Raw genomic sequence first — 27,125 nt, forward strand, 5'->3', positions numbered from 1 at the left:
AGCGGGGCACCCTGAGGCTGGGGGAGGGAGCGCCTCTTGGGCCAAGCAGGACGTTTTCTGGTTGGAGGGTGTTCAGAGAAGGGGGGGGAGAAGGGGGGGCAAGGATAGGAGAGCTGGGAGAGGTGAGTTCAAATGACGGAAAAGGAGGTTCCCCTGGAAGCACATTTTGAGGGGGAGGGCTGTGTGGAGGGGTGTGTGTGTAGCCTCCTTTGTGGGGAGCTTTTAGGAGGAGACGGGATGAGCACCTGGCAGGAGTCCCTGAGGAGGTGGGGGGCTGGTGGCCCTTTGGGGTCTCTTTCAGCTCTGTGTACAATTTGGGTTGTTTTTTTTTAAAGATCTTTGGCCTGGAAATCTTGGTCTGTCCTGGGTCTGGCACCCTCCTCTGTGTGGGGTGTCTGAGCGTACACAGAGTGCCTCAAGCAGCCCAAATCAGCCCCCATGAGACCACCTTTGGGTGAAGCAGGGGCCCCGTGTCCTTTCTTGCCCTCGGCCCCCATCCCTGCCGTGTGCTGCCCTTTTCCCTTGGCGAGAGCCAGGCCTCCTCCGGACGGGACCGGTCAAGGCCTCCCCGGCAACAGCAGGCCCTTTTAACCAGAGGGGCTGCTGGGGATGGAGCGGTGTGTGTGTGTGTGTGTGGGGGGGTCTTCTGCATGCCAAGCGGATGCTCTGCCACTGAGCCATGGCCCCTCCCCTGCAGGAAGTGCTCTCCCACAGAGACCCCCCCTCCCTCCCTCCCTCCCTCCCCTGCTTCCTCTCCCAGGTTTTTGTTCCAAAGAAGCCTGCCGTGTGTGGGGCTTCCGCCCTCCCAGAAGGGTCATCAGAACTGGGGCAATGAGCAGAGTGCCCAGCAGAACCCAATGCCGTCAAAGTGTGCCCAGCAGTGCCCTGAGGGCAATACCTGCACAGAATCTCAATCCAAGCAAGGAGAAGGGGGTCTATGCAGCAGGAACACAAAGGAGCCTGGGCAAAAGGGGCTTTATTGAAGACAAGCAGCGCCCTCCTGTCTCCAGGGTGAGGAAGGCAGGCGGGGGATCAGGCCTTGGTGGCCCCCTTGGCCTGGGCCTTCTGGAACTCCTGCTGCAGGTGCCCCAGGCTCTCCCGCTGCTGCTCCGACTTCTTCTCGTACTCCTGCATCTGCGCCTCATACCGCTTGCTGCAAGAGAGATGGCGGGCTGCAGCTGCGTTGGCACCAAGGTAAGACTGGCCTCCCCCGGAGGGGTGTATGTACTTACACAGACCCTAAACCTATGAGAACGTCCCAAGAACTGCCCTCGCCGGATCAGAACGAGGGTCCTTCTCAGCCGGCCCCTTGAGGCTGACAGGCTGTTCCCAAGAAACCCACAGACAGCAAGCAAGGAAACAGCTTCCGTGGCGGCCAATGTTCTGTGGTAGACAGCCTCTGCCCATGGAGGTTCTGTATCATTCCTGGGCGGCAACAGGGCTAGCCGTGTTTCAAACAGTGTCTCCAGCTGCTGCCCTCTCTAGGGCTGAGCGGCACAAGACCGGCTTCTGCCCCACACCACACTGCCTGGGGCTCTGCTGGCTGTCCATCAAAGTTAAAATGCCCTCCCTGGTTTTTGGTGCCACTTGGAATGGCTGGTTGGCAGTGAAGCCCCCCCCCCAACAATGGCCACCCCCCCCCCTCTGAGTTCTCCCCCTGCAAACACTCACTTCCTCCCACCCCTGAGCTGGGCAGACAAGCTCTGAAGAAAGGAGCTTTTTAATGCCTTGCTTTTCTACTTTAAGGAGCCCCAAAGTGGCTTACAATCTCCTTCCCCTTCCTCTCCCCACCCTGAGAGACCTATGACTAGCCTAGCAGGCTTCCTGCAGAAGAGATGTGGGGAACCAAACCCACCTTACCACACCTCCTCTGCAGGAGGCCTCCTGGGCCAGTCACAGTTCTCTCAGAGCTCTCTCGGCCCCACCTCAGCCTCAGAGGCTGCCTCCCCCTAACCTCGCTGGTGTGCCATTCGAGTAAAAAGTGTTCCTGTGGGTGTGTCTATGGGGAGGAGGTTAATGAAGAGATCAACCCGTGATAGCCCCGTGGAACCCCGGAGTCAGAGGGACCCTCCAAGCACCTTGCCGGTCGACATGCAGGATTCCTCCCATGGCACCAGGCCCCGGGACCAGCAAGGCCAGCGCTGGCTACTCAGACGCTCCAAGGGCTTGGGCTGAGGGGGGCGGTCTTGCCAAACAGGTCCCCCCCCCCAGTTTCTGGTCTCAGTCCTGTTGTCACGCTCTAAACGGGATGCTCCAGAGCACTTGAGAGGGGAGGTGCTGGACTAGAGCCCCCCCCCCCAGAATCCAGGAGATCAGCACGTGTTCGGTCACCCCCAGACTCACATTTCCCCCGCGATGTAGTCGAGGCGTTTCCCCACCGTGGCCTTGGCCTCCTCCGTGTCCTGCTTCACCAGCACTGGCCCGATCAGCTTGTAGACCGAGTTAGACGAGTCCAGGAGGTCCAACTCCTAGAGGAGACCCCGTGGGGGGGGAGCACTGTGAGGGTGGGGAGGAGGGGGCCCAATGCACGGGGCAAAGGCCCACAGCCAGGGGGCAGGCAGGCAGGCACTGACCTCCTTCACAATGTTGTTCTCCGTCAACTGGGCTTCCAGCTTTTGCCGGGACGTCATGCACTTGCTGAGGTCTGAAACAGGCCGGGGGGGGGGGGGAGAGGTGAGAATATGAGAGACATTCTCCTTGATCCTTGGGGGGGTGAACCTTCGCTCAGATCCAGCGAGAAGGGCCCCCCTGCAAAATTGCCTGCGAGACCCTGGCCCCTGTTCTTTCCCTGAGCCCCACAAATGCCTGGTGGGCTTTGAGGAGGCAGCTTGCCCCCCACCCCACAATGCTGACCCAAGCAGCACCTGCGATGAGCCCTGAGGCTTTCTGGGCAGGCCCCAAAAGGGCTGGAGGCCCTCTGGCTTTCCCCGGGACCCCAACGATTATCAGGTTTCGATTTCTAGCCTGCCTCTCTCCCCTTGAGCTTGAGGGGGTTCACAACAGGAACTAGTGAATTAAAATACACTAAAATAAGTCTACTCTCTAACGAGCAACTAATTTGGCTGATTATCTCACTACCACCCCCCCCCCTCAACTTATGAGTTGTCATTTCTTTTCCCGCCCATTGGATATGGCGGGTATCTTTAACAGCAAGGTGGAAGGGGGGCCTCGCCAGACCCCCTGGCAGCCTCTGTCACCGGCTGCTGCTGACCACAAAGACCGTGCTACCCACCCCCACCCCCCAGGGGCTTTCCAAGACCATCCAACTGGCAACCGGGCACCAGGCAGCTCTGAGGGGCCTCTGAAGGGCCCTGCTGCATCTGGCAAAGTGAGCAAGGACTCTGAAAAGCCCCCCCAACCCCACCCCCCAAACAGTGTTAGCTGTTCAGCTGCTACTGCTGGACTCTGGCTCTTTTCCACCACTACAGACTGACATGGTCACCCCTCTGGATCAGACCAGGGATGTCCACCCAGGCCAGTGTCTGGTCCCACCCCCTGGAGGGCCAGCAACAGGACGGAGAGGCTTGTGGACGGCTGCCACCTCCAGGCGCCCTATGAGGTCGGTGGGGCGCTCTGAGAGAACTGCTGCGCAAGAACAGCTCTAAGAGAACTGGCCCAGGGTCACCCCGCAGGCAGCACGTGGCGGATCGAGGCCAGTGGTCGCGCTGGATGGGGAAGGGCCGGGGCCAGTGGAGGGGGGGGGGCAGGCGGGCGCGAGGGCTATGTTGGGGGGGGGGGGAGGCTCACCTTTCTGCAGCTGCTGGTACTTCTCCAGCTCGCCCTGCAGCTTCTTCTGCAGCGCCTCCGCCATGGCGGACCCTGCTTGCCTGGAGAGGGGGGGGAGAATGACGACGCTGAGCACGAGGGGGGGGAGGGCTGAGACCACCCCTCCCCCTCCCCCTCCCCCTGGGGGCCCCACCCATGCAGGCCGCCCCCCGCCCCCCCTACCGGCGCTCCGGGAGACCGAGGGGAACGGAACGGAAGGGGAACGGAGGAGCGATGCCGTCACTTCCGCCCTCCCCCAAGATGGCGGCGGCAGGGGCGGGCGACGCCGTCGGCGTAGGTTCCCGCTTTCGTTGTGGTTGCCAGCCTCCCGGGGTGGACTGGAGACCCCCCCCTCCCCGAATTGCCAGTGGTCTCCCCTTGGCAGAAATCGGCTTCATAATAACCATAGCACCAGCACCTTTTCTGTTTTTCCTACCGCCCACCCTTCCCAGCTGGCTAAAGGCGGGTCGCTGCAGGAGACCTCCAAGCCTCTGATCCCTTCCCGCTGGTCCGCATGGTGCGGAGGGGGGGGGGGCGGGATCGTCTCTGCAGACCTCCCCCCCCCCCGAGCCGGCGATGCAAATCCCGAAGGGAGGGAAGGAGGGAGGAAGCAAGGAAGTGCGGTGGGGGCGGACTCGCTCCTGGACCCCCGCACCCCCCCCGAGCCCCCTCCCTCTTGGCAGTGCTGAGATAGGAAGCGCCTTCAAGGGTTGATGGCTTTATTGAGAAGCGAAACCCCTTTGTCAGGGGGAGGGGGCCGGAGAGAGTTCTATCAGTCCAACCGACTAATCTTGGTGGGGGGAAATCGGGCGCAAGTATTTGCATTCAGCGGTCTATTCCAGTGAGTGGCCGTGCAGGTCCGAAGGAGCAGAACACGTTTTGGGTCTGAAGCCAAACGCCGCCGTCGGAGCAGCAGGGAAAGGGCGGCCACCAGGGGGCGCCGGAGCCCCGCCGGACGGGACCCGTCTCGGGGAAGGAGGGGGGGAACGATTCTCTCCGTCTAACCTTCCCTGCAGGGAGGTTGTGCTTTTGGCTGGCCACTGAGATCATGGCGCTGCCCTCGTCCGAGCATGCCCGCAGATCTTCAGAGGATTATTCCCTGCAACCAATTGTCACAACAGCCCTGTAAGATAGGCGAGCGTCATGACTTTCCCTCTTGAAGAGGGCGGGGGGGCTGCGGCCCAGAAGCGGTGCCCAGTCCCTTGTTCGCGAATTAACAGGAGACGCGAGACTCGCACTCGGGGCCCCCGTTTCTGTCCCCAAACCGCGTTTAGCCAGGTGCCAGCCCCTTTGGAGAACCAATAGGCCAAAATGGCAGAGGGGGGGGAGAAGGAAGGAGGATTCCCGTGCGCGGAAGGGGGGGTCTCCTCCTGCCTGGGGGGCTGGGCTCCGCTCCTCCCAGCCCCTGGATTCTCCCTGCTCCTACCCAGGGGCACCCTGGGGGGGGGGGCTGGGCGGACCGCCTCTTGGATCGGGGCCAGCTTCTCCCTTTCGTTTCCTCCGACGCCGGGCTGCTGCGGGGGGGGGGGGGGGCTGCCGGCCCAGAGGAAGCAGCCCCGTCCGGTCGTGAGAGGGGCAGGGCCCCTCTTCTGACTCTTGGCCCCGTCCGGGCCCCCAGGAGGGAGGGAGACGACCTCCCAGGATGTCGGGGTCAAGAATTTACTGGCCCCCTCCCGCCCCCCTGCAGCTTATTGTTCCGCCGCCGTCATCTTTGGTTCCCAACTTCCCTTTGCTTCTGGTGAGCCGCCCTGAGCGTCCGGGGAGGGCGGGCTACAAAGCCATCCCTAATAAATTGAGTCTGGGCCCACAGCCCCCCCCCCCCCGGGAAATCCGGTCGGAGGAGTCTTTGGCTCCCGGGATGGGCGGCCCTGAAGAAGGACACGGGGGGGGGGGGTGGCAGGAGTTATTCCAAGAGGGATTGATGAGGATGACGAGGAGATGCTTTTTACATTTCTCGCCCCCTTCCCCCGGACTCGGGGCGAGTAACAGCAGGGCCCCCGGACCGTCGATTTCGGTCATGACGGCCAGCCCCGGGGGGGGGGGGCGAGGAGGGCGACCCAGATGAGCAGGGGGCTGGAGCCCCTCCCCTGGGAGGAAAGGCGAGGAAATGGGGGCTAGCTGAAGGGGAGGGATGGAGACCTTCCTCCCCAGGAAAATGCTGCAAGGCCTCCGGGACCCCAACCCTGCGGGGCTCGAGGGGCCCCGGTCGGTCGCCCCCTTTGTCCGACCAGCCGTGCCTCCGGGAGCTCTCCAGGCCCCTCCAGGAGGCTGGCAACCCCACGAGGGTTGGGTGGGCGTGTCGATGGGTGGGGGGCGGAGGGTTGTTGACCTCTTGGGGGTCTCATTTCCTCCGGCCGAGGAAGGGCTTTGGGGCGCCCGAGAGCTTGCCGCTCCCTCCCCCATTGGCCTCCCCGGCAGCCGGCAGCTGCAGCCCAGGGAGCCCCCCGGGGTGGGGGTGGGGGGCTGGCTGTTCATCCAGAAGGGGACTTTCCGAGCGGCCAGCCAATCCCCAGCTCCGAGCGGCCCGCGTCATCAGTTGCCAGGCTGCGGAGATGCTGTGCTTGGCCTGGTCGCCTCTCGCTTCCCCCGAACCGCCCGCCCGCCCGCAGGAGGGGAAGGGAGGGGAGAGGCGCCCCCTGCGCCCTGAGCCTCCCTGAGCCAAGATGGGCCAGACAAGGAGGGTGCTGCTCCAGACAGCCGAGCAAGCTGCCTTGACTGCTGCAGGTGGGGTGCCCGCCCAGGAAGACTGGTCCCTCAGGGTGACCTCTGGGGCTGGGCCTCCCCAGCCCTATACAATCCCCTGGATTCCTCCTCTGCTGGTCTCAGGGTGCCGGGCCCAATCCAGCCGAGTCCAAAGCACCAAAAGGAATGTCCCCCTCCCCCTGCACCACCCTGAGCCTTGGGGTTGGCCAGCAAGGTGGCTTCATGCAAGGTGGCTTCATGGGCATGTAGCCCCCCCCCCATTTCTGCACCTTCTCCTCCATGGCCCCCACATTCTGGGGGCCTGCCCCCTCCCATCATGCCCACAATGAGCCGAAGGCAGAAGCTGTCCTGCCGCCGAGTCCGTCCTGTAATTGGCCTGGGGGCTGTGATCTCTGCAGTTCACCCCCTCACCATGTTGAGGAATACAGTAGGACTTTAAGGGGGGTTGGCATAATAATACAAGATAGAACAGAAATGACACAATGAAGTAATATATACAATGCGTCAGCAATGTGTGAAGTGGTGAGCACTGCATTACCATGTGGTCATCATTTGCCTCATGGTGGTTCTCTCATCTTGGGCGCGACTAGTAGATGGATATAGTGCAGGTTTCCCCAGCCTGGTGCCCACAAGTGCCATGGCACCCCCCAAGAAGCCCCCTTTTGCCTGTGGGAAGTGGGCGGGGCTGTGAGCATCAAAGTAATGTTGTTTAGTTAGCAGCTACATCCACTGGGTTAGCTTAATTCTTTTTCCCCAGATGTTTTTTTTAAGGCTGGGATCCCTGGTGTAGCACATGGACCCGATCCCCCCCTTGAAGCCTGTAGGATGAAAGGCAAGCCCTGCTCTGTCTCCTTCTCTTCCTCCAGAGCCACGAACCCACAAGCAAAGTGTGGATGGGGGCCATGGGGGGGCCGTTCTGGGGCTGGTCTTTGTGGCTATGGGCCTCACCCTCTACCTGAAGAGCCAGAAAGGTGAAGGGGAGGAGGCTGGATGGGCGGATGGGAGGGGGATGTACACTCCCTCTCCTGCAGGGAAATGAGGGGGCCAGCCTCAAGAATTCCTCACTTCTTTGGAGGCGGGGGTCTTTCCTTGGTCTGTTTTGGGGGCTACCATTTTTAGGCCATTGGGATGCGATCTAGAGATACAGTCAAATATTTTAATTTCATCTGCAGTTTGGGGCAGACTCAGAGCACTAGACACACCACAGTAAGGTCACTCTTAAATGTAGCAGCCAGCAAGAATATGCACGTTGACCACCTAGATGTCAAAACTGCTTTCTTGCGTGACGGTCTGAAAGAAGTAATCTACATGCAGCAACCACCAGGTTTAATTGATAGAGACAAAGAAGATCTTGTTTGCAAACTGCAAAAGAGTATTTATGAGCTCAAACAATCAGCCAGAGCCATGAACATGAAGCTCGATGACATGTCTCTCCAAGCAGGCTTAAAAAAGTGGAGATAAAGAATCTTGGGCCAATAAGCCACTACTTAGGAATTCAGATACAAAGAGATGAAAAAGTTTCCTTATCCAGAAAATTAAAGACTTAGTGACACTGTTGAATCTTTGGGATTCTTCTCATGCACCAACGCCTATGAATGTAAACTGCACAAGTCAAAGAGGGAACTTCTAACAGACAACATTCGATGTCGCCAAGCTTTAGGTCAGCTCCTGCACATGTCCACACTGACCAGGCCAGGTATCTCGACTGCAGTAGGTTGCTTGTGCAGAAAGGTAGAGCAGTTAAAGGTAGAGCAGTTAAAGACTGGAATTCTCTTAAGAGAGTTGTCAAATATTTGAAGGGTTCTGCAGATCTTAAGCTTAAACTGCCAGCTAGTTGCTACCACAAACTTGGGATTTTTATGGACGCTGATTGGGCAAGTGATTTCGCAGACAGGAAATCAACTAGTGGTTACCTGGGCCTTTATGGCAATGGCATCGTAATCTGGGCCAGCGCCAAACAAGAGACTATAGCAACATCCACAACACATGCAGAATATGCATCTGCCGCCCACAGCTGTTGAGAGCTACAATAGATCTGTCAACTTCTAAAGCAGGGGCAGTCAACCTGTGGTCCTCCAGATGTCCATGGACTACAATTCCCAGGAGCCCCTGCCAGCAAATGCAAAGGCTCTTCTCCTCCATCTCCTCCATCTCTCCAGCCCCAAGCATCTCCCTCCCTCCAGCTCTTCAGATTAGAAGAGGAACCTTCTCCTGACCTCCAGGTCTGTAGGGTTAAGCTTTTTACTAAATAGTCCTTGTATTAGTAAAGTACCACATTTGTGAATGTGCTTTTCTTTGTTGCTTTCTGACCTCATGCCCTCTGGCTCACGGTGTGCTAATTGGGAACTCAGAAGTTGAGCTGTACAATAAAATATTATAAAAACAGTAATTATTTATTGTGGTGCACAATTTAAAAACAGAATAAAAACGACATAAAAACTATACAGAACTAACTGCACATAAGACCAAATGCGTTCCAACCCTACTGGGTCTTCTTCAGTGTGCTAATTGCCACACGAAGGCACACGAAGGCAAACTTTCTGGATATGAAGATACCAAAGCTTCATGTCCTTTAGGCACGAGCCCTCTTCTCCAGGCTGCAGAGGCCAGTCCCCCCGCCCTGGAGGAAAAGGCTGCTTGGGGAGGCGGCTGGGGGGGGGACGGGGCTCTGTAGCGTTGGCCCCCAGGGAGGAGTTTGTGTGCTGGAGCCAGGCTGCCACCCGGAGTCCCCCGTCCGCAGGAGCCCCCAGTGGGGCTGGAGGAGGCGCAAAGCTTTGCAAAGCAGGGCAAATGCAGGCGGGGGGGGGGGGGCGAGAGGCGCGACTCCCGGGCGGGGTCCAGCTTCGTCTTCCCGGGGAGGGTTAAAGCGAGCGAGTCCCGCTGCCGCGAGAGGCGCCGGAGAACGGGGGGGGGGGGGGTGAAGTCACTTCCTACCCGCCCCTCTCCCCCCCCCCACCGTGGGAGGAAGCCGCCCTTGTCTCCCCCCCCCGCCCCCGCCCCGCAGGTGAGTCGAAAAGGCCCTTGGGGGGGGGGGGAGGCATTGCCCCGCCGGCCACGGGCGGAGATCTTTTCTTTGGGGGTGGGGGTCGGAAGTGAGGGTCGCCTCCCCTCGGGAGATCCCGCCTCTCCCCCTCCGCCCTGCAGAGCCAGGCACCGCCGCCCCCCCCATCAGCAGCAGCAGGGGGGGGTGCAGACCGGAGGGCTCGGGCGGGGGGGGGGACGGTGTCTGGGGGGCAGAGGAGGGTCCAGGTCTAAGGACCAGGTGGGAAGGGCCCCCAAGGGAGGAGGGCCCCAAAGGCAGAAATTGGGGGGGGGGGGAGCTTTCTATGAAAGGCTGCCTCAGATCGCGCTTTCTGCGTGGGGTGGAAGGAGGGGGACGGAGGACCCAAGGCGCTGGTGGGCAGCAGGTGCCCGGCAGACAAATCCCCAGGAGAGCCCTGCCCCGAGGAAACCTCCGCATTGGGCTCTTCCGATTGCTTTTTAAAGCATTTCCCTCTATCCCCCCCCCCCCCATCCATCAGGTAGAAAGCACCAGAGGAGCTGGAAGGGGCTGCCCGTCGAGTAAGCAATCCTGGCCTTGGGGAGACTGATGGGGGGGGGGGTCTGAGCCCCTAGAAGGCAGCTTCAGGCTTTCACGGGAAGGAGCCCCAGCCGCCTTCCCCACCTCCCCAGTTCTCCCAGAGTCTGGATATTTGCCTCCCTTCTTTGCAGGGATCCTCACGACATCCCTTTCAATCCTCTTCCGAGCCCCCCTTGAATCATAGAGTCAGCCACCCAGTCCCACCCCCTGTTCTCAAGGCAGGATCCGCCTCCAGCACCCAGGAGAGGGATCTGTCCAGCCGCTGCCTGGAGACCCCCAGTGAGAGGGAGCTCCCCACCTCCTTAAGGCCCCCATTTTTTGCCATAGCATGCAGAAAGGTTTCCAATTAACCTCCAAATACCGAAGCGATCTTGGCAATCTCTTCCGATCCATTCATTTTTACCAGCGGTTCTTCCATTGTGGGAAATGCCAAACTTTTCCAGCCCCTTTGGAGGCTGAAATGGAGCAGGCCATGAAGGAGGAGGAGGAGGAGGAAGAAGAGCAGATCCCGGCCGGCCCCGGCACAGGGAGGCAGCTGTGGAGCCCCTTGGAGACCCCCACGGAGCAGGGAGTGAAGGCGGAGGAGGAAGGAGACTCCCCCAGGAGAGACCGCCACGGAGGAGCCACGGAGGTGAAGGAGGAGGAGGAGGAGGACCTGGACTCGCTGGGGGGCAGTGGGGCAGGAGTGGTGCAGAAGGTGCTGGTGGGGGGCCCCACCGGCTGGGAGCTGCATCGCCAGAGCTTCCGGGGGTTCAGCTACTGGGAGGCCACGGGGCCACGGGAGGTGTGCAGAGAGCTCCACCGCCTCTGCCACCGGTGGCTGCAGCCGGAGCGACGTGGCAAGGCTCAGATGGTGGACCTGGTGGTCTTGGAGCAGTTCCTGGCCGTCCTGCCCTCGGAGATGCAGAGCTGGGTCAGGGCCCGGGGACCGGAGAGCAGCGCCCAGGCGGTGGCCCTGGCCGAGGGGCTCCTCCTCATCCAGGCGGAGGCCGTGAAGCAGGAGGAACAGGTAAGAGGGCAGGAAATGGGCAGGAGGGGAGCCCCAAACTGCCCTTCCTCTCCCCCCCAGGGGCCACCTTTTCCTGGGCGTCACCCGCCTCCCTTGCCCTGCGCCTCCCCCCCTGTCCTGACCTCCCCTCCCCATTCCTCCTCTGCTGTTTCAGGAGTCAGACCTCTCCGCAGACCCAGAGACCGAAGAGTCCCCTTTGGAAGCTCCACAGAGGCTGAACCTCCAGGGGGTCAAGCAGGAGGGAGACGGAGATACGGATGGCTGCTCAGGTGGGCCTCCTCTCCAGGAGCCTGAGTTGTCTCACTTCCCTTTTCTTCTCCTGGAGCACCCCCATTTACCAGGGGGCCCGTTTGAAAACTATCTGAAAATCCAGATTGCAGTCCTTCAACTTATCCATCAGAACATCATGGGGAACCTTGTCAAAAGCTTTACTAAAATCCAAGTAAATGACATCAACTGAATTTCCCCGATCCAGCAAACCTGTTACTTGGTCAAAAAAGGAAACCAGGTTGGTCTGGCAGGACCTGTTGGAGACAAATCCATGCTGACTTCCTTGGATCACCAAATTGTCCTCCAGGTGTTTGCAGATCGCTCCCTTTAATATCTGCTCCATTATCTTCCCCACAACAGAGGTCAGACTCACTGGTCTATAGTTTCCCGGGTCATCCTTCCTCCCTTTTTTGAAGATTGGAATAACGTTTGCTCGCTTCCAGTCCTCCGGGACATCTCCAGTCCTTAAAGAGGTTCCGAAGATGATGGACAAGGGCTGTGCAAGTTCTCTGGAAAGTTCTTTGAGCACTCTCGGGTGCATTTCATCCGGACCAGGGGATTTGAACTCATCCAGTGCAGCTAAATGCCTCTCGACAACCTCTCTATCCATGTTAACCTGCCACCCAGACACTATCCTTTGGCTACAGCCATCTCTAGATGTGCCTAAACACTTTGACCTGTGGGAAAAAACAGATGTAAAATAGGCACTAAGCCTTTCTGCTTTCTCTGCAACTTCCGTTAGAGTTTGTCCATCCGCACCCAACAGTGGGCCTTCTTTACTTTACGTTTGCTCCTCACATAACTGAAAAATCTTTTCTTGTTACAATGGGCTTCCCTGGCCAATCTTAGCTCAATCTCAGCTTTGGCCTTTCTGATGATTGATAAACAGTGCCTAGTAACCTGTAGGTACTCTTCTTTAGAGCTCTGTCCTTCCCTCCATTTCCTGAACATTTCCCTTTTCTTTCTTAGTTCCTCTTGAAGTTCTCTGTTCATCCAAATAGGCTTCTTAGAGCTCCTGCAGTGTTTTCGTCTTTTATCTATACCTCCCCACCTCCTCTGCCTCCCTTGCAGGTACAGGCCTGGCTGGCTTCTTGGTCCCTCCTCTTCCATCTGGAGCGGAAACAGCCTCCATGCAGCCAGATCAGGTAGGGGGCATGTTGTGCAGAAAGCGTGTGTGTGTGTGTGTGTGTAGGGATCTGTGCTTCATGCCTCATTTGTGTCTGTGAGAATCAGCTTCTGGCAAAGGTACCCCTCTCTTTGCATGCCCCAATGGAAAGCTATGGGTTTTAAAATAGAGCTTTGTGTGCCCACATGGTGCTGTGTTTAAGGGGCGATGGACTCTAATATGGAGTTTGATTCCCTGCTCCTCCTCCACATGCAGCCAGATGGGTGACCTTGTGTCAGTCACAGTCCTGGTAGAGCTATTGTCATAGCAGTTCTGTCAGAGCTCTCTCAGCCCCACCTACCTCACAGGGTGTCCGTTGTGGGGCGAGGGAGGGAAGGTGATCGCAATTCACTTTGAGACTCCTTCAGGCAGTGAAAAGTGGGGTATAAAAGCCAACCTTTTTTCTTCAATTAAAGGTTTTCAAATAACAAAGAAGAGGCCTCCAATTTTATATATGACATAGACAAAAAATTGCTTATCTGTTACATTATGAGTCTAGATACCAAAAATCAAACCCCCTCTTTATTCTATAAAGAAGATATGATCAGTGTTTCATTTTTGTTCATAACCCCCCCCCAAAAAAAAAAAAGTCTATAAGACGTTCCAATTAGCAGGAAATGCAGCCAATGTCTTTTTTTTTCTAATTAAAGGGTTTGGCTGTCTCTACCAGCGATCCATTTTTACCAACCATTCTTCCATGGTGGATAATAACGGACTTCTCCATGTTGGAGCATATAACAGCCTCACTGCTGTAATCGTATGCAAAAACAAAGTTCCATGTCTTTTTTAAAAAGTTCTTTTCCCATTAGTCCCAAAATAAAACTCTCTGGATTCATTGGTATATTAGTCTTTAATATCTTTTAATTTAGGGCATGTATTTGTATCCACTTTTTTTTTTTTGCCTTCTTGCTTGTCCACCACAGATAAAAATTGTCCTTAATGGAAGGTTTGGGTTTGGTGTCTGTATCTCCCAGTCAATGTTTGTGAGGATAATCTTTTTCCTCCCCCCCCCTCCCAGGAGCTGGTGACCTTTGAAAAATTTGCAGCGTATTTCACTGAGGAAAAGTGGGACCTGTTGGATCCAGGCCAAAGGCCTCTGGATGCGGAAGTCCAGGAAGAGGAGGAGGAGGCCCAGGCCTCTCTTGGTAAGGCCCCTCCCTTTTGCTTCCACGGGTGAGAGAGAAGCAACAGGAAACAGCTGCAACCCTCTGCGGGGGGGGGGGGGGGAATCCCTCCACCCGAGACTTCCTCTCCCCGTTCTTCCCCAGCCAGCTTTTTCCAGAGGAAGATTTGGGGGATGGGGGATGGGACTGATATGAAATATTTTCCTTTAAGGCAGGGGTAGTCAAACTGCGGCCCTCCAGATGTCCATGGACTACAATTCCCATGAGCCCCTGCCAGCGAATGCTGGCAGGGGCTCCTGGGAATTGTAGTCCATGGACATCTGGAGGGCCGCAGTTTGACTACCTCTGCTTTAAGGTATTACAAGGTGCAAATGAAAGAGAAGGACTGGTCTTACAAGATTTGAACCTCTGTTTTGCTGCTTGCTGTTTAGTTAGGACTGGCTTTCTTAAATTTTTTACCACTGAGAAACCCCTGAAACCTTCTTCAAGCTTCAAGAACCCCCAGAAGTGTTGCGATCCTGAAGAATATGGTTGGGAAGCAGAGCTGTGGCCACACCCACCCAGGCCCCTCCCCGCCCCACCCCCTCCAAGCCCATTGTTGGCCCTTTTGGGTAGAGGGGAGGGAGGTCGACATGACCGTATATGGCCATATCACCCAATAAGTGTTTAGCAAATTTTTAAAAATATATTCAAAATTAATTAGTTGCCACCCATTCAGGAAACCCTTCCAGGGCCGTCAGGAAACCCCGGCTGAGAAGGCCTGAGCTGGAGGAAAGGACGGACATCCCCATGAGATCAGAGGTGGCTGGGGTGAGAAGGGAGGATTTGGGATTTGGAGGGCCGGCCTGGTGGCGGGCTGAGCAAGTCAAGGTTAATGCAGGGTTTAAACATCGCAAGATCAGATGCGCCATAAACATAGCTGGTGTCCAAAAACACAAGAAGGATTTCTTAGAAGAGAAATGATAAGGAGATGTATGTGACAGAGATTAGATTTTTCCCCAGGGGGACGTGGAGCAAAGTCCACCACCCCAGAAAGCTCATCAAGGTCTCAGTAACATCATTTATTGTATGGCCTGTTTGTTTGTTTATTATGTTTTTATGCCCGCCCTCCCTGACCATGGCCTTAGGGCAGCTAAGATCATTTAAAACCATATCCATAACCTTATTTAAAACCGTTTGCCATAAACTCTCCTGATAAGCTCCTCAGTCACAGCCTCCCAAAGAACCTGGGATCAGATTGTTAAGATGAATTATATCCCCCAGGATTCAGACGGAGGGGCTGGAGGCGAAAGGGCCAGGAGGGTGTGTGCTGCGTAGCCGGGGATCCTAAGGCGAGAGAGACATCCAGAGGTGACTTGCCATTGCCTGCCCCCATGACTTGGCCCTGGCCTTCCTCAGCGGTCGCCCTTCCGAGCACTGGCCTGGGCCTGGCCTGCCTACCTTCCAAGACCGGATGGGATCGCCCTGGTCTGGCCCAACTGCAAAACTGTGGCTGGCCAAGAAGCAGAAAGGACTCCTCAGACGCACAGATGGCTCCGGCCAGAGTCAGGCAGAACTGGGTTTACTCTCTGGCACCTCCGGTTAGGTTGTCACACGTGAGGGAGGGAGGCTGGGGAGGCTGAAAGTCCAGGCTGTACTTCTTTTGTGGCAGGAAGTTCGGGAATGACTCTAGAGGGGGGGGGGAGATTACGAATTCTGAGGACAGGAGGAAGCAGCTCTCAGCTGTCGGCCTTTGCCCCTCTGAGCTCAAGCGGCAGAGAAGGAGCCTCCTTCATCAGCGTCCTTTCTTCATTCCTGCAGGGGACGGGCAGGAGAGGAAGGGAGGCGCTGAGCAGCGAGGAAGGAAATTGGGAGGAAAACTGAGGGAATCCTCTCCTTCTCAAGGGGCAAACCCTCACGAGATTCCAGGCCAAGGAGGTCAAGAAGGAAATGAAATGAAGACTTTCCCTCCAAGCCTGAACTTCAGCACCCATCAGAGAATTCCCGGCAAGGAGATATTCCCAGCATATGGAAAAGCATTCAGCCAGAATGCAAAACTCTCTTCTCTTCCAGAAACCGGCACAGGGGAGAAGCCGTACAGATGCTCAGAGTGTGGAAAGGGCTTCAGCCGGCGGTACAACCTCGCTTCACACCAGAAAAGCCACTCTGGGGAGAAACCCTACAAATGCTTAGAGTGCGGCACGAGTTTCAGTCGGAGCAATAACCTCGCTTCACACCAGAAAATCCACACTGGGGGCAAGTCGTTCAAATGCTCAGCGTGTGACAAATCCTTCAGCCAGAAGATAAACCTCACCAGACACCAGAGGACCCACACAGGGGAGAAACCCTTCCGGTGCTCAGAGTGCGGAAAGACCTTTGGGGAGCAGCACCACCTCACGATCCATCAAAAAAGTCACACGGGAGAGAAACCCTATAAGTGCTTGGAGTGTGGGAAGAGCTTCATTCAGAAGATAAACCTCCTGACGCACCAAAACACCCACACAGGAGAGAAGCCCTACAAATGCTTGGAGTGCGGGAAGAGCTTCACCCAGAGCACCAGCCTTCGGTCGCACCAGAAGATCCACACTGGGGAGAAGCCCTACAAATGCACCGAGTGTCGGAAGAGCTTCAGCCGGAACACACACCTCAAATCCCATCAGAGGATCCACACAGGGGAGAAGCCCTACAAATGCCTCGAGTGCGGTAAAAGCTTCAGCCACAGCATCAGCCTGTCTTTGCATCACAGGATCCACACGGGGGAGAAGCCCTACCACTGCTCGGAATGCGGAAAGATCTTCCGGCAGGCCCGAAACCTCAGGCTGCATCACAGAATCCACACTGGGGAGAAACCCTTTAAATGCCCCGAGTGCGGAATGAGCTTCAACCGGAAGGAAAACCTGAGGGCGCATCAGCGAGTGCACACTGGGGAGAAGCTCCTGAAGTGCCCCGAGTGCGGGAAGTGCTTCCGGAGGAACACCAACCTTCGGGTGCATCAGAAGATCCACACCGGGGAGAAACCACACAACTGCATGCGGTGCGGGAAGTGCTTCCGGCACAAGGACCACCTGATGAAGCACCAGAGAGTGCACAGTGGGGAGAAGCCCTACAAATGCCCCGAGTGTGGGAAGAGCTTCAAGCACAACCTGAGTCTTACTCTACACCATAAAATCCACACCAGAGACAAACCGTAGAAATGCCACGCCGGGGGACAGGAATTCAGCCCCTGGACATCCATTGCAGCAGCTGATCCCCACGGAGTGAAGCCCCATAAATGGTTAGGGTGGGGGAAAGTTCTTCCCATCCAAGCAGAAGAATCCCAAGAGAGCTTTAGAGGTCACAGCACCGGCCACACAAATGTTCAGAACACGGCATTGCAAAGGGCACCCTGGCGAGAGGGAGGGTCTCTCCGGACACGGGGCCGGCCGTTGGGGCTGATTTACAGCGTTTGAGGAATCTGACAATTACGCACTGAGCCAGGTGCTTGAGTGGCCACGGACCACAGGGATACATTCAAAATCATGGCTGCCTTTGAAAGAAAGCTTGCACTATTTCCAAAAAACAATGTGTAGACGGTACCTGCTAGATATCAGGAAACAATTTTCACTGTCTGAGTAGTTCAGTAGTGGAAGGGGCTGCCTCAGGAGGTGGGGAGCTCCCCCTCACTGGGGGTCTTCAAGCAGCAACTGGACAGATCCTTGTCCTGGATGCTGGAGGCTGATCCTGCACTGAGCAGGGGGTGGGACTAGATGGCCTCTACGGACCCTTCCCACTCTAGGATTCCATTCTGTTCTATTCTTCAGTTTGGATAAGTCTGCCTTTAAGCTGACCGAATTGTGATTCAGTAATTTGGCCATGGTTCAGCCTGTTTAAATGCCTCCCCCCCCCCCCCCCGCTGCTTTCTCAGGAAAGACCAACAACACAAAGCTGCCAGTTAGACCCTTCAGGAAGGAAAACAGGTTTACAAACAACAAAGATATGATGCAAGAGAGACCAACAAATGGAAGAGTTCAAAATTGCACGGGAGACGGGGGGGGGGGGGGCTAGTTCCCCAGAGTCCTGCAGCCGAAACTGACCTCTGCTTTATGCGAGCAAATTGCAGGACCCCCTTCTCACTGAGATGTCGGAAGACAATGCAACACAAACAGACTAAGATACACAAGCAAGCAAGGCAAAGAAAGAAAAGCTGGACCCAAAGTTAGACAAGAGTGTGTCACAAACAGCAAAGGCCACGTCCAAGGAAAAGGTTGGAGATATTCACAGGCATTAAAAGTTAGTATCCCTTTGTAAAGGTCTCTGTTCCTGCAGGTTTTACAGCTGGGCCTGCCCCTAGAAACCCCCCCCCCACACACACACACAGTTTACTCGTACACACATACACACACACACACACACACCAGGACTCCCAATGCTAGATCCAGAGTGGGAAGGGGCAGCATAGAAATTTGACAAACAGACCAGCAAATTCCAGACAAGAGGGGGGGGGGATGGGTTGGTGTGCCGACACAAGGTAGAGACAGATTCCGGATGGGTGGACGGAGACAGACAGATGGAGGGACAGACTCCCCCCCCAGCCAAAGGGAGCTGAGGGTCACCCAAAGATTGAAGCCGGTGTGAAGAGTGCTGGGTCAGCCCCCCCACCCCTGCTGGCGTTGCAGAGGCACGCAGAGGTGGGGGGAGAGGAGGGAGGGGTGCATTCTGTCACTGAGATGCAGGCGAAGGGTGGGTGGGTGAGTGGGTGCAGGTCTCTGGCTCCGTTGTCCCAAAGCGCAGAGCCCGGGGTCTCTCCTGATGCTGCCTCCAGAGGTAGACTGCCCCGGACTATGGAGGCTCCTTTGAATCCCCATCCTGCCACCCCCGCCCCCGAGGAGTGGGGAGGGGCACGGTCAGGCAGGAGGCGACCCTCGCAGTGGGCAACCGGCCTTTGGGTCCTGGGTGCGGATCCTACCCAAAGCCGGAGGGATGGACTTGTGGTGGGGGGGGTCCTATCAACTGCCGGCCTCGAACTCGCTGCCAGCCCGCTTTCTGCTGCAGGGGCTGCAAAGGTGCCAGCTGTGCGGGCAGGGAGGGGCACTGACCAGGAGCACGACCCCCCCTCCCTTGCTGCCGGGAAACGAACCCAGAGGCTGACCTGCCCAAAGCTGTGACGCTTCCTAAACCTTCCCCAGCCCAACCCCCCCCCCCATAAACCTGAAAACATCCCAACCCGAACCATACCCAAGCCAGCCCTGACATGTCCCCAAATAAAAATCCCCACTTGTCAAAAAGGTTTCTCTCTTTCGCTTCCTGAGCGCCGCACTCTTTGGCGGGGGAAGCGAAACCCGAGGGAGGGCTTCTGCCGCTCTCCCTTGGCTGCCCCCGAGGAAGCCTTCTCCCGCTGGGGGGAGGGGGTCTGACTTTGGCAAGGGGCTTCTTGGGGGGGGGGGCGTCTTTCCTTCAGCCTCCCAGCTGTGCATTGAAACAGGTTTCCAGAACGGGGGAGGGGAGGCATCCTCTGCCCCTCAGTCTGGAAGGAGCTGCAGGGTCTACTGCAGGGTCTACTGGGGCAGGAGAGGGAGGGGGTGGAGTGGATTGGGCCCCTCCAGGACGCAGAAGCAGAATGTGCTTTGCACATTCCCCTGGAAGGCCCCCCCCCCAAGGGAGCTTCTCTCCCCCTCCCCTCCCAGCCTGCTGGACAGACGGATGGGTGGGTGGTGGGGAGCAGCAGTTGGTTGGACCGGATCTGAGGCCTGCAGGCCGCCTACAGCCCCCCTGACCTCTTTCTGTGTAGCCCTCCAGCCCCCAGAGGCACCCTCTGCTGCCCTTCATCCTGTCCCTTTCTGGCAAAAAAGACAATAACAGCATTATTTGTTTTGGTCTCCCTGGTTCCTCCTGTCAGACCCCTCTTGATCTTATCCTCCATAATAGCATTTTGGCCATTCTTGTTGTTAGGTGCGAAGTCATGTCCGACCCATCGGGACCCCATGGACAATGATCCTCCAGGCCTTCCTGTCCTCTACCATTCCCCGGAGTCCATTTAAGTTTGCACCGACTGCTTCAGTGACTCCATCCAGCCACCTCATTCTCTGTCGTCCCCTTCTTCTTTGGCCCTCGATCGCTCCCAGCATTAGGCTCTTCTCCAGTGAGTCCTTCCTTCTCATGAGGTGGCCAAAGAGTTTCATCTTCAGGATCTGGCCTTCTAAGGAGCGGTCTAGACACCCATCAAACTCAGCTTTTAACTCCCCCTCTCCATGAATTACCAGGTTGAAGCTATGCATGTATAAGAGGAAGTCAAATTCGCTGTGTGAATGGGCTCCGGAGATGTCAGGTCTGCTTTTGCAAAAAAAAAAAAAAAAAAAGCAGGAAAAGGGAAGGAAAAGCCCTGGTATTTTTGCAAAAAGAGGGTAGAAAGTGTTTTGCATGAGAGGGATAACTCGAAAATAAGGCCGGGCATCGCTGAACTGGCCCCCAGGTATCGGTCTGGGGAAGGCTAGGCGGGCGGCATCTTTGGGGTCCCTCCTCTGCTTCCGGCTCTGCTGCATCCAGGTGGGGCACAAAGCCAGGAGACTCGGAGGGTCTCTCCACAAGACCAAGGTCACCTTTATTGCTTCTCCCGGAAAGGGAGTCTGTAGAAAAGGCGGGGAAGGCGAGAGCACATTTACAGAGCAACATTCACAGGCAAAGCAAGCAATTCACACACACACACACACACCATCTATAGTGATCCCGGAGGAGCTGGGCTGTGTTTTACTCGAGAGGAGGACTGCTGCAATGCCAAAGGGTTCCTTCCCAGGACCAAACTCAGTATTATGGGATGGGCAATCTGGGTTCACAGTGAGCACTAAACTGTCCAAGCGCAGACTCCTGAGGACTTCCAGAGCTGTTTCCTTTTCTGCCTGCAAGGAGCCCCTAACAGCAGGGAAACAGGGAAGGTGGATGGACTTCCCACCGTCACTTCCTCCCTGCCCAGAAAAGATTCACCGGCGTGACTTCTGCCTGCCAGACAGCAGTTAAGTCACAGGAGAGGAACCGGTCCAGAGAAGGCCCCATCAGCTCTCCTTCCTCACTGACCGGCTGCTAGCAGTCAGATCCGGAGACACTGTAATAGTATAATGCCCAGAAGTACAGCAGGCTCTCTCCGGATCCCTGACAGGGAAGAAATCACGAGGCCAACCTGGCCTCCTCAAGCAGTCCTGGCAGGCTCTTCTCAGGGTGGGAGTCCCCAGAACCAGCAGGAGGCTGAGAGAACACCCCCCACACACACACCAAAAAAGCGAAGGAAGGTGGGATGAGGCAGACAGCCTCTCACCATGAATCCCCACCTGCCCCCTAAAAGGGAGGGCTTCACGGGCTGGGTGGGTGGCCCCTCCCTTGGGAAGAGACCCCGGAGCATCAGGGATGGAAGCGACTCAAGCCAGGAAGAGCCAAGAGAGGAGGGGGTCTCACGTGTACATGGTGCATGGGGGGTGAGATTCCTGTGGGTCCACTGGGAGCTGGAGCTAGAAGCTCTGGGGCGGTCTGTCTTTGGGTAGGTGATGAACACTCCCACTTTTGCTTTACAGGCCTTGATCCTCCTTGCCCTTTTTAGCTGGTTGCCAACTCCAGGAGGGCCACAAAAGGGTCTATCTGGGTAATCACCAAAAACAACTGCTCAATGTCACAGGACTGCCTGCAAGGAGGACCAGGACTCCCAGCGGCCCCCTTTGTGTCTCCCACAGCCCAGCATGTGAGCGCCATGGGGGCAATTTACTGCTGGGTACACTCCCCACCCCAGAGTAGTAGCCCTGACAAGCTGCCTCCCCTGACCCTGGGTCTTTCCCTTGCACGGGACTAGCCTTTCTGAGACGGGGGAGCTCGATGTGGTCAGAGACCCACGGCCAACTTCAAATTTATAAAGGATTTATTAAAAGAACAAGGTTCAAAAGCAAATCTTTAGCACAGCACAGAGTTAAACAAGAGTGGCAAAAGAAATTGGATGAAGCTCAGTCCTTGTGTCCCTCTGCTAAAACATACCCTATCTGATGTTAATGCAGGGCAGGGTCAGCTCACCCGGCAGCCACAGGGCCCAAGATGGCTGCTCACATCTTCTGCTAAGAGCAAGCTCCTACTTTGATGATCAGCAGATGAAAGAGACCCCCCCTTCCTGCGGTCAGCACCAGATATACCTCTCTGTCCCTCCCTCCTGGATTCCTCCAGGTCCTGCTGGGAAAAAGTCCCCCACCCCCATCCAGGAGGACAGGTTTTGCCAAGCAGGCAGGTTGGGAAGGAGGCAGGTGCAGATCCTGACACAAAGAGAAGGGCACCTCGGTTACCTGGAATGGGAAGGAGAACAGAGCTTGTGTGAGAATCTGCCAAGATGCAAACACCCCCATGGACCACCCCCCCCCAAAGCCTCTCAGACCCTCCCCAACTCTTCAGTTGGCTTTGCAAGCTCTCTTTCTCCCCCCCCCTCAAAGACAACACCGTTTCCCGCTCCCCCCCTCCCTGCCCACATCCCTCCCACACTTCAGGCACAGAGAGACCTTCACAGGAACTTGGCAATGGGAAATCCCCCCCCCCTGCCCCACATGACTCACAGGGGGCCCTGGCGGACGTTGCCCTCTTTCCTCTGCCTCCAGCCCTTGAGGAAGAAGACGGTGCCCACGACGAGGCCCGCAATGCCCACGGCCAGGCCCAGGCCACAGGCCACGTTCTCCACCGTCTCCGGGAGGGGCTCGGCCATGGCGAGATCTGGGGGGGGGAGGAAGGCCAGTGAACGGAAGCAGAAGCAACACCAGGGACCGGCCCATCCCCCCCCCCCGGCAGGCAGCCATACGAGGTGCAGGGGGACACTGGGAGATTGTGGCTGATATCGCTGGGGAAGGAGGGGGCTGAAGGGGCCGCCGGTCAGTTGGGTAACCAAATTTATGCTCCCCTTTCTCTCCCCTTCAGGCCTGAGGAGGCAGCTAGTGGGTTAAAAACATCCATCATAAAAGCACTAAAACCAGAACTGGAGCACATACCCAGGGACAAATCCTGCTCCTTACCAGGGAGGGAAAGGTGGCAACTACAAGTAAGTATTGTCATGTGATGCCAAACTGCCTCTGTAAGAAATTCACGACACAGCCTTAAGTGGTGACAGGACTGATTGCCTGCCTGTGAATTAAGTCTCAGCTTGGTGTAGTGAATTAAGAGGAGTGTGGACCTCTAATCTGCTGAGCTGGGTTTGATTTCGTGCTCCCACACATGCAGCCAGGTGGGTGACCTTGGGCCAGTCACAGTCCTGTTAGAACTGTTCTCACAGAGCAGACTGTCCTGTTAGAACTGTTCTCACAGAGCAGAGAGCCTCACCTACCTCACAGGGTGCCTGTTGTAGGGAGAGGAAAGGGAAGGTGAATGGAAGCCGCTTTGAAACTCCTTTGGGTAGAAAAAAGTGACATCTAAGAACCAATTCTTCTTCAGTAATCTCAGGGCTCTCTCAGCCTCCCCTCCCTCACAGGGTGTCTGTTGTGGGGAGAGGAAAGGAAGGCGATTGGAAGCCACTTTGAGACTCAGTTGGGCAGAGAAAAGTGGCATAGAAGAACTGACTCTCCTCCTCCTCCTCCTCCTCTTCTTCCTCCAGCAACAAGTAACAGTTGACAATAATCTACAGGCCAAAACTGGAGATCCACTCTGGAGATGCTGAACTGGTTCTAATCCTGACCTTCATGCTAGTATCCAATAAACTGTCTAGTTTCCTGCCATATCTGGATTGGCCTTATGGGCTTTGCAGGCTATGATTCAGGGGAGACCTGACAGTTATAACATTAAAATCCCACAATAAAACAAGTTCCAAACCATCTCCTTCTCACAGCAGGAGGCTGGTATGAGTCTAGGTTTCAGATTCTGGTGCAAATTTGGCCAATGTTTTCAACAGGGAGGCCCGGATTTTGGCACCACTTTAGGCAGAATAGCTCTGTTTTGCAGGCCCCGCAGAACCCAGAGAGAAGGACATCCAGCTGGAGCCTTTCTGGACTCCGACTCACCAGGGAAGATCAAGGAGAATGGCAAAACAAGGATTCTCTGGGCCTCCCAATGACAAACCGACCTCTGGAGCAGAGCCCCCCTCAGATCCCAGTTGTAGAGGAAATGAGACATAGGGTTGGGATCATTGACACTGCAGCCCCAGGAGACAGCAGAGCAGAAAAGAAAGGACAGGAGGAGATCACCAAATACAAAGACCTATTTATGACAGTTAGAGCACTTCTAGGGAAATAAAATGACCATCACGGTGGTCTTCATTGGAGCCCTTGGAGTCTAGAAGTATCTAGAAACACCTTCAGCAAATAACACCAGCTCAGCTTCAGAAGACCGTGTGGCTTGAAAGAATAGAAATCCTGCAGTTTCCAAAAACTTGGTTTGGTCTCACATTCTAGAATGCCTTCTACCAGTCAAATATTGGATTGTCATGATCCATAAAAATAACCATGATAGTTTAACAGAATTCCAGCTGGGACTCCTGGGCCCTTTGCTGCAAGCGAAACCAAGGGACTGTCTGGCTTCCACCCCCGAATCCCAGGCTGGACTCTCACCTGTCCATCCTGAGATAACGGTCTGGTCCCCACAAGCACCTTCCCCCCTGGGGGACTCCTCTGTGAGCTGAATGTGGGAAATGCCTCCCCTGAAAGATCTTGAGGTGTCGTCATGCAACGCAACTCTCCTCCTCTGGGCCAGGACACATGAGGGAACCACCATGTGGAGGTGCAGTTATCCAGTGGTGCCCTCTCAGGTGCAAGCTCCTCCCCCTAGGCCTGCCCTCTCCACCAGAAGAAGAGGCCCCTTCTTACTCCACTCCTTGGTGAGGGGCTGGGACAGGCCCCGGTGCTCCACCCGGCAGTAGTAGATGTCCTCGGGGTCAGGGACGAAGGGCAGGTAGGAGAACCTGCGGAAGGAGTGGTCGGTGCTGGGGTAGAAGTCCGTCTCCTCCACACGGTCCTTCACCTTCTGCCCGTTCCTCAGCCAGGTGAGATTGATCAAGGGGGGCAAGAACTCGTTTGCCAGGCAGATGAGGACGTTGGGCTCCCCCAGCACCACCGGATTCTCCGGGTATAGCACCACCTTTGGCAGGACTGGAAGGGAGGGGAGGAGAGACACACAGAAGAGTTTCTGTCTTGGGTCCCAGAATGGAACCTTCACCCCTTAAAGAAGGGAGCTGACCTACTCAGGGGCTGTCTGGATCCCCTTGGCACAGGATCACCTCTGGAAACCTACCAGCCCCACAGCCAGAGGGCAACAGGCAGCCTCCTCTGGGGAGGATCTCTCAGGAAGATGGGAAGGGGGGAGGAGGAAGGGGACTGGGGTGAGGGGTTGGATTCCTCGAGTTGTGATCCGTTGGGACAGTGGGGAGAAGTGGTTCCCACTTGCGGCTAGCTAAATCCACAGTTTGGGGTCATGCGGAGGCTAAAGAGCTTTCCCAGCTATAAAGGATTCCCAACACCCAGAGATAAATGACCCATGGAGGGGAGGGGAGGGGAGGGGAGGGCGTGGAGCCAGACAGTGGGCAAGGGTCTCTGCCGCCAAGGCCTGGAAGGATCCAGAGGTACCGTTCTGGATGGGGGTGTAGTTGGAACGTTGCATGAGGACGTCCACCGCATTGTGCAAGATGGCCATGTTGGCCAGGGCCCCCTCGGCCTGGAAGCTGGTGAACTCCTGGAACTGGGGCAGCCGCCAGACGGCCTCCTTGCGCTCGAGGTCCACGTGGAAGACCTCGTCCCCATCCCAGTCGAACATGAACTCCCCAGGACCCTGCTCCGAGGCTAGGCTGCGCTGCACGCTGCACGAACTCCACCTGCGTCATCACGTCCTCCCCTGCAGAGAGGAGGGAGGGGCAGAGACAGGGAGAAGAGCTTGCATTTATACCCCGCTTTTGCCTACTCCCAAGGTGGCTCACACACACCTTTCCCTTCCTCTCCCCACAACAGACACCCTGGGAGGCAGGTGGGTCTGAGAGAGCTCTGAGAGAACTGAGACTGGCCCAAGGTCACCCAGTTGCCCCCATGAGGGGGAAAAGCAAGGAATTGAGCCCAGTTCTCTGGATTAGAGTCTCTGGCCCTCATCCAAGACCCCAGGCTGGATCTCAGAGGGGCTCAGCAGGAGATGGAGAGGTGGGGGGGGGGAACCACCATTCATGGGGCGAGGGAGAGCCCTGGGAGAACAGGGAGGGCGGAATTCCTCTCAGATGCCTTCATCCGCCAAACCTCTGGCAAGGAAGCAAATCCCTGGAGAGGGGATGCCCTCCTGCCCCCTTTTTGGGCCTGCCCCAAGGCGCCCCTCGGTCCTGTGGGGCGCCCTCTGTCCCATCCTAGGCGCTGGGAAGACAGCGGGCAGGGCGTTCTGGGGGGGGGGAGTGAGGAAGAGCGCGGTTCCCCCCCCCAGGCCAAAGGCTTGATGAGCGGGAGTCCATGAGCCCGGGGGGGGGGGCTGCGGCTATCAGGGGCTCTTCGCCTCCCCCCTCCCGCTCGCCCCCGGCCAGCCAGCTCTGCGCGTCCCTTGGGGGCCTGACGCGGTCCAGACTCGGGGGGGGGGGCGGGGAGCAGGAAACTTCGTCGCCCCCCCCCGCGTCGAGCCCCTGGTTCTTTGCCGAGCCCCCCTCCGCCCCCCCCCACTGCAGCCCTTCCGCGCAGAGAATCGAGAGCGGGGTGGGGGTCGCGCTTTGCGGCTCTCTTGGGGGGACGCGACGGGGAGGGTCCTCCTTCCCCCTTTCCCCCGACGGGCGGTTCTCGGGCAAACGAAGGAAAAGCCTCGGGAGGGATCCCGTCTGTGGAGTTGACAAAGGAGGGCGATAGAAGCCCCCCCCCGCGCCCCCCTCACCCCACAGAGAGCCCCGAGCGCCCCCCCCCCACGGCTGCCCGTCTCTCTGACTTCATGCCTCCCTCCCGCTTCCCCCGCTGCCCTCCTGGGGGGGTGGCTCTTACCTGGCACCAGGTGGCCCCCCAGGAGGGGCAGGAGCCACAGGTAGTCCGCCAAGCCCATCTCCCGGGCGGGAAGGAGGTAGGGAGCGCCGGGCAGCTATGGGGCAGCAGTGGGGCAAAGGCACAGGAGAAAGTCCCCCCCCCCCCCCGGGGAATGCAGGTGCGAAGGGACAGCGGGGCCCGGGCAGCCAATGAGAAAAGGTGCCGGGTGCTGACCTGCCTGTTGCCGGGGAGAGGAGCCCCGGGACGGCGCCCGAGCGGGCGATAGACAGAAGGGGCGTCTGTAGGATGGGCCAGGAAGGCGATGGGGAGGGGTCCGCTGACCCAGGCCCAAGAGGAGGGGCGGAAGGAGCCGGGGCGGGGAGTGTGTCTGAGCCAGGAGCTCCCTAAAACATGCCAGTCTTCTGGGTCTCTCCGGGGGAGGACAGCCCCCCTCGACAGCAGGGCAGAGCCCGGGAAAAGGGGGGCAGGGAGGCCTTTCCCTCCAAGCCAGAGGGGCTTTGAGCCTCCTTCGGAGAGAGAAAAGCAGAATCTAAGAACCAACTCTTCTTCTTCTTCTTCTTCTTCTTCTTCTTCTTCTTCTTCTTCTTCTTCTTCCCCCCCAGTCCTCAGCTGGGACTCCAAC

The 27,125-nt window shown here is 57.1% G+C and overlaps 3 protein-coding genes across 7 annotated transcripts; 1 reads left to right on the top strand and 2 right to left on the bottom strand.

The window, feature by feature from the left end:
• Positions 1 to 960: 960 nt before the first annotated feature.
• On the bottom strand, positions 961 to 4,034 carry PFDN6 (prefoldin subunit 6). Its single transcript, XM_077324514.1, has 5 exons — positions 3,949 to 4,034; positions 3,748 to 3,827; positions 2,574 to 2,644; positions 2,344 to 2,468; positions 961 to 1,153 (listed from the first exon to the last, which is right to left on the bottom strand). The coding sequence occupies exons 2-5, from the start codon at positions 3,809 to 3,811 to the stop codon at positions 1,033 to 1,035; spliced, it is 381 nt and encodes a 126-aa protein (XP_077180629.1). The 5' UTR covers positions 3,812 to 3,827; positions 3,949 to 4,034; the 3' UTR covers positions 961 to 1,032.
• Positions 4,035 to 8,579: 4,545 nt separating this feature from the next.
• On the top strand, positions 8,580 to 17,495 carry LOC143833951 (uncharacterized). Of its 5 annotated transcripts, none has more exons than XM_077330323.1 (6): positions 8,580 to 8,690; positions 10,455 to 11,057; positions 11,212 to 11,326; positions 12,399 to 12,472; positions 13,511 to 13,637; positions 15,417 to 17,495. In XM_077330323.1, exons 2-6 carry the CDS (start codon positions 10,509 to 10,511, stop codon positions 16,784 to 16,786), a joined length of 2,235 nt encoding a protein of 744 aa, XP_077186438.1. In that variant the 5' UTR covers positions 8,580 to 8,690; positions 10,455 to 10,508; the 3' UTR covers positions 16,787 to 17,495. The 5 variants fall into 5 exon arrangements, with proteins under 5 accessions (XP_077186438.1, XP_077186435.1, XP_077186436.1 ...); XM_077330320.1 differs by lacking the exon at positions 8,580 to 8,690 and adding an exon at positions 9,419 to 9,472; XM_077330321.1 differs by lacking the exon at positions 8,580 to 8,690 and having other exon boundaries at positions 9,765 to 11,057; positions 15,669 to 17,495.
• Positions 17,496 to 21,453: 3,958 nt separating this feature from the next.
• Positions 21,454 to 27,061, bottom strand: LOC143834111 (HLA class II histocompatibility antigen, DR alpha chain-like). The gene is given in 6 exon segments (XM_077330713.1): positions 21,454 to 21,883; positions 22,148 to 22,301; positions 24,377 to 24,658; positions 25,133 to 25,346; positions 25,348 to 25,397; positions 26,504 to 27,061. Coding segments are annotated over 6 exon segments (762 nt in total). The 5' UTR covers positions 26,562 to 27,061; the 3' UTR covers positions 21,454 to 21,879.
• Between the last annotated feature and the right edge of the window lie 64 nt (positions 27,062 to 27,125).

The sequence above is a fragment of the Paroedura picta genome, chromosome 3 (genome assembly GCF_049243985.1).
Source record: "Paroedura picta isolate Pp20150507F chromosome 3, Ppicta_v3.0, whole genome shotgun sequence".
Lineage (NCBI taxonomy): Eukaryota > Metazoa > Chordata > Lepidosauria > Squamata > Gekkonidae > Paroedura > Paroedura picta.